At 41.8% G+C, this 11,560-nt stretch overlaps 1 protein-coding gene across 1 annotated transcript in view; it reads left to right on the top strand.

Moving 5' to 3' along the window:
• The window catches only part of LOC115287066 (adenylate cyclase type 10-like), a 76,024-nt gene that overhangs the window by 32,303 nt on the left and 32,161 nt on the right, over nt 1-11,560 (top strand). Inside the window, exons 14-15 of the mRNA XM_029933344.1 lie at nt 3,477-3,751; nt 6,189-6,325. Coding sequence (XP_029789204.1) covers nt 3,477-3,751; nt 6,189-6,325 — 412 coding nt within the window. The remainder of the gene's footprint in view (nt 1-3,476; nt 3,752-6,188; nt 6,326-11,560) is intronic.

Raw genomic sequence — 11,560 nt, 5'->3', positions numbered from 1 at the left:
GAGATAGTAGGACGTGGCTTACACGCTTGTGTGAACACACTTGGAACAGTGACTCCTTATCAGAAACCTCCCCCATCTTAGTTCTCTCTCTGAGTAATCTCATGACAACTCACTGTATGTCGATGATCACCAAATTTATTTTTGAGTCCTCACCTCGTTCATAGCACCAGAACCATATTTCCAAAACCTTCCATATGTAACACGTGGATGTAGTAACTCACGTTCAGTTCAGTGTCTAATATGAAATTTTATTTCCTACCACAGGGCCCCTTCTTCCTCATTCTGATCCTTGATTTAGCTAATGGCAAATTCATTCATGCATCATTTAAAGTTATCTTTGCTCTCTTCCTTGCTGGTTGCCATTTCTACTACCAACTACTCAGTTCCCCTTGGAATGTCTCTGTCCTCTCTTCCTTGCTGTCGTTCAAGTTCTGTCTCTTTGTTTTTGTTTTTTTTAAACACTTAATTTTTAAATATTTTTAAATGTTTTTATTTATTATTGAGACAGAGAGAAACAGAGCATGAGTCGGGGAGGGTCAGAGAGAGAGGGAGACAGAATCTGAAGCAAATTCCAGGCTCCGAGCTGTCAGCACAGAGCCCGATGCAGGGCTCGAACCCACAAACCATGAGATCATGACCTGAGGCAAAGCCAGACGCTTACCCAACCGAGTCCCCCAGGCACCCCAAGTTCTGTCTCTTTGGACTACTTCCACGGCTTCCCAACCAGGCTCTGTGCCTCACACCTCTCCACTCCGGGTCACCCTCCACATCACTGCCAGGGCCTATGCGAATTGCACCAACCATGCTTTATCCTACCCAAAGCACTCCCGGTGCTAATGACATAAAGGTCCAAAGTGTTTTGGTCTTTTGTTTGTTCTTTAACCCAGAGAAATGGTATTCATCCTTCAAGGTCACTTCTTTGGTGAAAACTCCCCAAAGCATGAGGCATGACTAATTCTTCTTCTGCCCTGCTTCTGTAACACTTTGAACATGTTTCCCATACAGTATTACAATTTGTTCCTTGTGTGCATTTCTCTGCCTCTCAAGAGATTGTGAGTTTCATAGGGCAGGGAGCCTGATTCATTTTTATATTATTAATGAGCAGCACAACGCCTGGCACATTATACATGATCAATATAAGCTTGTGACATTGTCTGAAGTTTATAACACAACTTTCTCCTCCACTTTGGGCAAATAAGCAAGGCATTATGAGTGACTTCAAAATGTCAGATTTTGGACTGTTTGCATTACAAGTATCCAGAAAGCATCTTAAAAAACATGGATTTACAAACAACAGAGACAAAAACCAAAACAGACTCTTCAATACAGAGAACAAATTAGTGGTTTGGTTCCCAGGGGGAGGTAGATGGCGGATAAGATAAGGGGATTAAGAGTGCACTTGTCATGATGAGCACTGAGTGATGTATAGAATAATTGTATATAATTGCTAAATCATTATATTGTGCACCTGAAACTAATGTAATGTTAATTAAACTTGAATTAAAATAAAATCTCTGGTGGCTCCTGGGTGTCTCAGTCAGTTAAGCATTCGACTTTGGTTCAGGTCATGATCTCAAGGCTCATGGGTTCAAGCTCCACGTAGGGCTCTATGCTGACAGCTCAAGCCTAGAGCCTGCTTCGTATTCTGTCTCCTTCTCTCTCTGCCCCTCCCCTGCTCGTGCCCTGTCTCTGTCTCTCTCTGTCTCTCTCAAAAATAAATAAACATTAAAAAAAATAAAATGAAATCTTTGTCGAAAATGAAAAAATAGAAACTAACAAAACGTGGATTTATTAATTCTATGCCTAAAGATTCAAAGGGACTTGGGTTAGGCTTAGGACTTTGTTTAGTTGTTTGCTTTTGTTTTACAACTTCTCCGTTGTTTCTGATATACCGTCTGGTTTGGAAACCACCACTGAACTATGCTGTAAGCGCTAAGACAACAGTCCTTGGATCATTTATTCTCTGTGTGACCTTCGCAAGCTAATTCACTGAAGTTTTCTCAGTACCAGCTTCCATAATACTAGTTCCTGGGAATGTTGTGAGGTGTAAATGAGTTAATTTATATAAAGAGCATCACACAGTGCTTGGAACATAGTAAGTACAATGTAAATGTTGGCTTTTAGTCATATTAGAGACAAACCAATTCAAGCTCCTCATTTCAAATATGAAGAAACCAGGGCCTATAGAATTCACGCTTTTTTTAGTTCTTGCTTTACTCTCAATTAAAAAAAATTTTTTTAATGTTTATTTTTGAGGGAGAAGAGCATGAATCAGGGAGGGACACAGAGGGAGACACAGAATCTGATGCTGTCAGCACAGAGCCCCATGTGGGGCTCGAACCCACAAACTGCAAGATCATGACCTGAGCCGCAGTCGGATGCTTAACCGACTGAGCCTCTCAGACACCTTTACTCTCCTCAGTTTACAAATGATTCACTGATAAACCCATCATATAGAGAAGACACATTTTTTCTATCTGCCCTGTATTTTTAAAGGCATCAGTCAAAAACAAGAAAAAAGGTAATCCTAACCTCCCCATTAATTAAAATGTCCTCAAAGTCAGCGAAGAGCTAAATATCTCGTAACAGAACGGGGCTGTAGACTTATCATGTATATGTGATAAAATGGGTTTAACCCTTTATGAGATTGTCCTATGAAATTTGAAATTTTAAAGTAGCCTTTGCTGTGTCTGTTTGTAAAAATGTAGAGGGAAAGAATGAGTTAATCCAGTCTCTTCCCCAAGGGAGCCAAAGAGCGGTGTGGAGCAGTGAGAGTGGGGAAGGTCTTCTCCATTCTGACCGCTCACACAGTGGAATACAGGGCCTGCTCTGCAAGGGGCTGACACTAAGATGTAAGCTCTTGTTTTGTTTACTCCTGTAGCCCCAGCACCCAGAACACTACCTGACGCTAATAGATGCACAATAAATGCTTAATGAGTGAATAAATCATTCAGATTAGTTAGGGCAAAGTAGCCTACACAAAGAAAGGGACATGTGATCTGATTTCTAGGTAACATAGACCCTACTTCAGGCCAGAACAGCATGAACTGGGGTTGTTTCCTCCAGCACTGTGCGTGTAGCACTGAGCCCAGTAGGTGCTGCGTCAGTATGTGTTGAATACATGTCAGCTGAACAAGCATCAATTGGATATCCCCAGGATATCTTTGTCGATAGGTTAGAATGACTTGTAAACAGATGACTCATTTTTATATAGTGGGTGCTTTTACTTGGCTACAGCCCCATTTATCCTACATGTTATCTTTACACAAAGCTTTGACTAAGTAAGAAAATCCATTCCAGCCAGCCTTGTCCCAATTTCCACAACTTCCAAGTCAGTGGAATCTAAATTAATACAAAGGAATTGAAAGAAGACTTTAATTTAGCACCACAGACCTCAGTGGATATACATGCATATCCATACCGTGAATAACAATCCTGAGTCCCACAGCATTATTCTGTGTCTCCACCTTGTGCAGACCGTGAAAAAGGAAAGGATTATTTTCATCATTGATGAGGCCCAGTTTATTGATTCAGCCTCGTGGTCGTTTATGGAGAGGCTTATCCGGACTGTTCCTATCTTCATCATCATGTCCCTGTCCCCCTTCATGGACATACCCTGTCCAGCTGCCAGCACCATAATGAAGAACAGGAACACCACCTACATCATCCTCGGAGCCCTGCAACCTAAGGACATCCTCAACAAGGTCTGCCGAGACCTCAATGTCAAGGGCATCCCCAAAGAACTGGACACGTGAGTAATCTGTTTCTCTCCCAAGGTCCCAACATCCATGTCCATTCCCCAGATCAGACTTCCATCAGTTCCTGCAAGATGTATCTGCAGGTGCCTGTTTCAGTATGGTTACGGGTCCATTGTTCAAAGGAGCCATTCATCGTGGTTGGTAGGAGAGACCCTGTTCATCTTTTCCTTGTTATGGCCCCTGTTACGCTTTCTCAAACTTTGCTCAGTGATGTCAGTGTTGCTTCTCCTTCGTCGTGCTGGGTACGGGCATACTCGGTGTGATCAGAGGTGACTGAGGGCGGTGCCTTGGGCAAGTGTCACAAAAGGCAAACTGGGAAAGCTTAGTATATGTGCTGCCGAAGCAAGCACCAAACTGGTCAAGTTTAAAGACACAATCTGTAAATAAGCAAGGTCTCAATTGGCTGGCAGTACTGTCGTCTGGAATGTTCTCTGTGGCGGGTGTTGAAGGCTGGTTCTTCACCCTGCTTTCTGAGTGTCTCACGGACTGGGGCCCAGACACCAGTTGCCCTAACAGCATGGACAGCACCCTTGCTTTAGCTGTTTACAACCCACCTTGGTATCTGCATCCATTCTTTCTTTCTTTTTTAAAAATTTTTTAATGTTTATTTATTTTTGAGAGAGAGAGACAGCATGAGCAGGGAAGGGGCAGAAAGGGACACAGAATCCAAAGCAGGCTCCAGGCTCCATGCTGACAGTACAGAGCCCAACACGGGGTCGAACCTACCCACTGTGAGATCAAGACCGGAGCCAAAGTCGGACACTCGACCGACTGAGCCACCCAGGCGCCCCTGCGTCTGTTCCTTCTAATGAGTTCGCCTTGCTTCTGGAGGAAGAGGTCTTAGATAAAATCTCATTTAAAATAACTCCAAGCATCAATTTGGCATGGTCTTTCCCTTTGTCTCTTGCTCTGTCTCCTGTCTTTTTCTCTATGTATATATTTAGTGTGTGTGTGTGTGTGTGTTTTTGATCTAGCAACCTCAATTCTAGGAATCTGTCTCAAAGATATATAAACAAAAGTGTAAAGTGGCCCATGGACAACATTTTATGGAGACGTTATTTGTATTAGTAAGACTGAAAACAGTCCAAATGTCCATCTCTAAGAGGATAGGTAGGATAAAATAGGATGTGTGCCCACAGTGGACCCCTACATGGCAGGAAAAAGAGTGAGAAAGATCTACAGATACACAGGGATGAGCAGGATACATTCTAGAGCGAGAAAACAAGGCACAGCCTAGTGTGAGATAGGTTCACAATGCTGTCTTTTAGGCAGTAAAGGAGTGAAATATGTCTGTGTGCACTTGCTTATATTTTTATTTTTTAATGTTTTATTTATTTTTGAGAGAGAGCAAGCAGGGGAGAGGCAGAAAGAAAGGGAGACAGAGGATCTGAAGTGGGCTCTGCGCTGATGGCAGAGATCCCGATGTGGGGCTTAACCCCACGAGCCAGGAGATCATGACCTGAGCCAAAGTCAGCCACTTAACAGACTGACCCACCCAGGTGTCTGTGTATGTTTTTAAAAAGAAACACTGCGGGGCACCTGGGTGACTCAGTCAGTTGAGCGTCCGGCTTCAGCTCAGGTCATAACCTCGTGGTTCGTGGGTTCGAGCCCCACATCAGGCTCTGTGCTGACAGCTCGGAGCCTGGAGCCTGCTTTCGATTCTGTGTCTCCCTCTCTCTCTGCCCCACCCCCTCTTGTGCTCTGTCTCTCAAAAATAAACATTCAAAAATTTTTCTAAATTAAAAAAAGAAATAAAAAGAAACATTGAAAGGATAAATCAGAAACTAACTGACATGGTTATTTATAAGGTCAGCAAGGGAGGTAAGACTAAGGATGTACCTGATTATATAGTTTTGGCTTTGAAAAAAAAATGTAATATTTTATGTAATTTTAAAAAATGAGGGACGCCTGAGTGTCTCAGTCAGTTAAATGTCCAGGTCTTGATTTTGGCTCAGGTCATGATTCCAGAGTTGTGGGATCAAGCCCCATGATGGATTCTGCACTGAGCCTGCTTGGGATTCTTTCTCCCTCTGCCCCTGCTCTCACTCTGCAAAATTAGAAAGGAAAGAAAGAAAAAAGCAACTCTGGGGGTGCTTTGGGTCCTCAGTTGGTTAAGTATCTGACTTTGGCTCAGGTCATGATCTCCTAGTTTGTAGGTTCAACCCTCACGTTGGGTTCTGTGCTGACAGCTCAGAGCCTAGAAGCCTGCTTCTGATTCTGTGTCTCCTCTCTCTCTGCTCCCCCACTCATATTCTGTGTCTCTCTCAAAAATAAATAAACACTTAAAAAAAAAGCAACTATAGAAAAGGAAAACAGATAGAAACAAATAGAGAATAATATTATTTTCAAATGGTTGAGATGAGTCAAATATTTTTCCTTTTGAAAAGATGGTTCGTTGGTATAAACAGGCGGCCTTTGTTCCCACTGCAGGTACCTGGTGGAGGGAAGCTGTGGGATCCCACTTTACTGTGAGGAATTGCTAAAAAGCCTCGAGCATCACAGAGCACTCGTTTTACAACCAATGGAGGTGGTGAAAAAGACCAATACCACCTGGAATAACGTGAACAGTAAGTGTCCCCCCCCCAAACTGGCTTTTTCTCTCCATCCTCTGCAGCGATGGGCTTTTCCACAGGCTGCGTCCTGTAGGGCCAGGGGGACTGGGGAGGCGAGGGGCGTTGAACCCGATATCTGAGGTTGTGAGAGAACTTAACAGTGCCTGGGACCACCGAAGGGGGTGCTGTGTGCCTTGAAAAGAACACAGAAGAACACTGGGGAACCGTAAAGCTCAGAATCAATGCTGAGGGGGACTTAGAGGTTCAGTGGTGGGAGAAAATCCCTTGTTTTCCAGAGGTAAGGCTTCTGGCTCAAAGGGAGTTGTCACCAAGTTTCCCATACTGCAGAGACATACCGGAGGATGAAATCTGAGATAATGGCACAAAGGAGGACAGCTGGAGATTTTAAGAGAATAATTTTAGCTCTGGGAGAGGGAGAATGGGGTAAGGATGCATTCCAGAAAGTAGAGGATTAAAGCTACTATGAATGGTAAGGAAAGGTCTGTGGTGCTGGACTGGGGAGTTGGCAGTGATGAGAAAAATTCACGTCAGCAACAACAAAAATACATGTCTTGACATAAAGGAGCCCGTGAAGGTTGAAGAGTTACAAGCTCTTCCATGAAAAGAGAGAGTACAAAAGAGGCAGCCAAAAGAACGTTCGGGCCATGAAGCCAGGGGCCAGTTCCAGTGCCACATGTGCCGTTTAGTCGCTAATATTTGAGGACTGGTCACGACCTTCTTTGGCAGGCACCAAGGATAAACTGGGGGGAAAGGAACTCAGCTCCTTTTTCGTGTATTCATTCAACGAACATCTACTGAGCGTTCTCTATGTCTGACACCACAGGACGTTCTCCGGGAAACGCTTGGAGTTCCCATGAGGTGCCTGAACCAGTAATACTTAATTTGTGGGGCACCTGGGTGGCTCAGTCAGTTAAATGTCCAACTTTTGCATCTCACAGCTCATGGGTTTGAGCCCAACATTGGGCTCTGGGCTGTCAGCACAGAGCCTGGAGCCTGCTTTGGATTCTGTGTGTGTGTGTGTGTGTGCGTGTGTCTCTCTCTCTCTGTCCCTCCCCCACTCATGCTCTGTCTCTGTCTCTCTCTTAAAACTAAATTTAAAAAAGCATTAAAAAAAATAATACTTTGCTACCTCATTTTTTGGAAACATAATATAGAGAGATGCTGTGGGCCCTTTACCCAGTTTCCCCCAGTAGAAATGTCATGCAAAATAATACTACAATAGCACAACTAGGGTATTGACATTGATGCAGTCAAGATGGAAGGCTTTCATGGCCACAGGATCCCTCTTTTTGCCCATTTCATAGCCGGAGGCGGCTTCTCTCCAACCCCTCCCTTAACCCCCCTTAACCCCTGGCAACCGCTGATCTGTTCTCCATTTCAGTAATTGCGTCACTTCAAGAATCATTCAGTATGTGTGATCTCTTGGGATTGTTTTCCCTCTCATCACAGCTTTCCGGAAGTCCTCTAGGTTGTCATGCACAACAGTAGTTGGCTCTTGCTGGAAGTTGAGTGGCCTTCTGTGGTTTGGAGGCACCACAGCTGGTTTACCATCTGCCTGTAATCTGGGCTGTTCACAACTTTTGGCTATTACAAAAAACAGGTTCTGCAAGCACTGTGTCCACCTTTTTGCCTTTATCTATGTTTTCATTTGCCTAGAGTAAATACCTGGCAGTGTAATTGCTGGTCATATGATAGTCGCATTATTAGTTTTTTGGTGTTTGTTTGTTTTAAAGTTTATTTATTTTGAGTGGGAGGGTGGGATAGGGGCAGAGGAGCCAAAGCACTGTGCTGACAATGGAGAGACTGATACAGGGTTTGAACCCACAAACCGTGAGATTGTGACCTGAGCTGAAGTCAGACACTCAAAAGACTGAGCCACCCAGGTGTCCCTGTTTTGTTTTTTAAGCTTATTTATTTATTTTAAGAGAGGGGAGGTGGGGCAGAGAGAGAGGGAAAGAGAGAGAATCCCAAGCAGGCACCATCAGCACAGAACCTGATGTGGGGCTCGAACCCATGAACAGTCAGATCATGGCCTGAGCCAATGTTGGAGGCTTAAATGTCTGAGCCAACCAGGTGCCCCAGTTTTGTTTTGTTTGTTTTTTTAACTGGAAAACTATTTTCCAAGTGGCTGTATCATTTTACAATCCCATTAGCAGTACCTGGAGGGAGCTAGAAGTTTCTGCCATCCTTGCTTGCTAGCATTTGCTACCTAATTGCCCATTTTCTAATTAGATTTCTTGTTTTTTTTAATATTTTCTTATTTTTTGTAATGTTTATTTTTTTTCAATGTTTATTTTTGAAAGAGAGACAGAGCATGAGCAGGGGAGGGGGCAGAGAGAGAGGGAGACACAGAATCCAAAGCAGACTCCAGGCTCTGAGCTGTCAGCACAGAGCCCGATGCCGGGCTCAAACCCATGAGCGCTGAGACCATGACCTGAGCCAAAGTCAGACGCTTGACCGACTGAGCCCCCCAGGCGCCTCTTTGGTGTTTTTGTCTGGTTTTGGCATCAGGGCAATACTAGCTTTGTAAAATGAAATGGAACTGTTCCCTCCTCTTCTAGAGGAAATTTCCTAGAAGAAACTGTTAAGTTGGAGATAATTCTTCCTTAAATGTTTGGTAGAATTCTCCAGTGAAACCAGTTCCCCTAAACTATATACATCCTACAGAAATATAAGCATATCAAATATAGAAATGGTATCACTCTGAATGGTAGGGCTATTTACAAAAGTTACAGGAAGTGCACTGTGCTGACCTGAAGAAGCTTTTTCTTCATATAAACTCATAAGCTCAAAGGATGGGCAGGGTTCTCCCGGGAGACAGGAGTAACTTTCTAGACAAGGAAAATTAAGGAAAAACCTCAACATATTTTGGGGGAGTTTTTAAATTAAAATTATGGGGCTTGTCAAATCATGTATTTTATATTCTATTAATTGTGGTCGGTTCTTTTTGAGAAATCGGTGCATTTCATCAGTGTCCTCAAATTTATGTGTTTAGAGTTGTTCACAGTTATCAGTTAATACATATTCTTCATGTCTGCAAACTCTCTAGTGATATCCCATTTCATTCCTGGTATTGGTAATTTGTATTTTCTCTTTCTTCTTTGCTAGTCTTACTACAGATTTGTCAATTTTCTTGATCTTGCCAAAGAAATCAGCTCTTTGTTTTGTTGATTTCTATTCTTATCTTTATTATTTCCTTCCTTCTGCTTACTTTGAGTTTAATTTGTTCTTCATTGAAAGAGGTTTAGATTATCAGTTTGAGATATTTTCTTTCTTGTGTGCCCATTTTTAGTGCTATAATTTTTCCTCCCAGTACTGCTTCAGCTGTTTCACAAATTTTGATACATTGTATTTTCATTTTTACTTGAGTCAGGGTATTTTTCAATTTACCTTGAGATTTCCTCTTTAGTCATGGATTATTGAAAAGAATGCTGTTTCCAAGTGTTTGGAGACTTTCTTGTTATCATTCTGTTAAAGATTTCTAGTTTAATTCCATTATATTTAGAGAACGTGCTCTGTACGATTTCTATTTCAATTTATTTTAAATGTGTTGAAGTTTGTTTTAAGGCACAGGATAGATCTGTTTTGGTCAGCGTCACATAGGCACTTGAAAAGAATATGTATTCTGCTTTTGTTGGTAAAATGCTGTATAAATGTTGTTAGATCCTAATGATTAATGGTTGTTGAATTCTTCTTTCTTTTTAATTTTTCTTTTCCTTTTCTTTCTTCCTTTCTTCCTTTCCTTTTTCTCCCTCCCTTTCTTTCTTTCTTTCTTTCATGAGGGAGGGAGGGGGGCAGAAGGAGAGAGAGAATCTTAAGCAGGCTTCACCTGGAGCCTGACATGGGGCTTGATCCCACAACCCTGGGATCATGACCTGAACTGAAATCAAGACTCAGACGCTCAACCCACCGAGCCACCCAGGGGCGCCTCTGGTTGTTGAATTCTTCTATATCCTGGACTATTTTCTGTCTATCAATTGCTGAGCGAAAAATGTTGAAGTCTCCAACCATATTGTAGATTTGTCTATTTTTAAATCTATCAGTTTTGCTTTGCATAGTTTTTGTTTGGTGAATAAACATTTAGCATTGCTATTTATTTGTCTTGGTGAATTAAACCATTTATCATTATATTATATCCCTCTCTCTGTTAACTTTCTTTACTCCAAAGTCTACCTCGCCTGGTATTAATATACCAGCTACTCCTGTTTTCTTTTGAGTAATAGTTGCATGATGTATCTTTTCTATTCTTTTGCTTTCAGCTTGCCTATATCATATTATATTTGAAGTGAATTCCTTGTATACAGCATGTAGTTATGTTTTACATATACTCAGGTGATTTATCTTTCAGTTGTTATATTTAGATAATGTACCTTTAATGCAATAATTGATATGTTAGGGGTTATCATTTTCCTTTTCTTCTCATGTTACTGTTCTCATTTTCCTGCCTCCCTTGGCTATTTGAACATTCTTTAGAGTTCTATTTTGATTTGTCTACAATATTTTTGAGGATATCTCTTTGTATAGCTTTTTTAATGGTCGCTCTAGCTGTTGCATAATATTATCATATGTTAACACAGTCTACTGGTATCACCCCTTCAACAGTTTGAGTTAAGATTAGAAACTATACCCCTCTTTACTTCTTTACCATCTACTGTTTATAATTATCTTAGACGTTGTCTCTGCATACATTTAGAGCTGCATAAGACAATTGTTATCATTTTTGCTTAAGTTGCAAACCTGATTCTGAAAAGTTAAGAGGAGAAGGGAAATATATCATATTTACCCATATTTTTAATTATACTGTTTTTTATTCTTTTCGGATGTTCTGTTCCTTCTTTTATTATTTCTTTTCTGTTTAGAGACTGTCCCTTACTCATCCTTTTAGGGTAGGTCTGCTGGCTATCAATTGTCTTAGTTTCCCATTATCTGAGACTATCTTGATTTGCCCTTCATTCCTGAAAGATACTTGTGTTGGATATAGGATTCTGGGTTGACAGTTCTTCTCTTTCAGCTTTTGGGATGAAAGTCTAGGCTGATCCTTCAGGCTTTGCTGGTGGGAGCATGAGTGGGTTACAGTTTTTGTTTTTGTTTTTTTGTTTGGCTGGAGTAAAGTGGTTATTGTCCAAAAGTTTTCTGTCTTGCTAGTTGCCCCTTTCCTGGTCCTTTGGCCAAAAGAGCAGTCTATTGTTTGCAATCCTTGATGTTCCTGGGTTGCAAGATTCTTCACTC

Source organism: Suricata suricatta, chromosome 3 (assembly GCF_006229205.1).
Source record: "Suricata suricatta isolate VVHF042 chromosome 3, meerkat_22Aug2017_6uvM2_HiC, whole genome shotgun sequence".
Taxonomy (NCBI): domain Eukaryota; kingdom Metazoa; phylum Chordata; class Mammalia; order Carnivora; family Herpestidae; genus Suricata; species Suricata suricatta.
The sequence above is the reverse complement of the archived record's forward strand: the minus strand, read 5'-3'. Positions and strand labels throughout refer to the sequence as shown.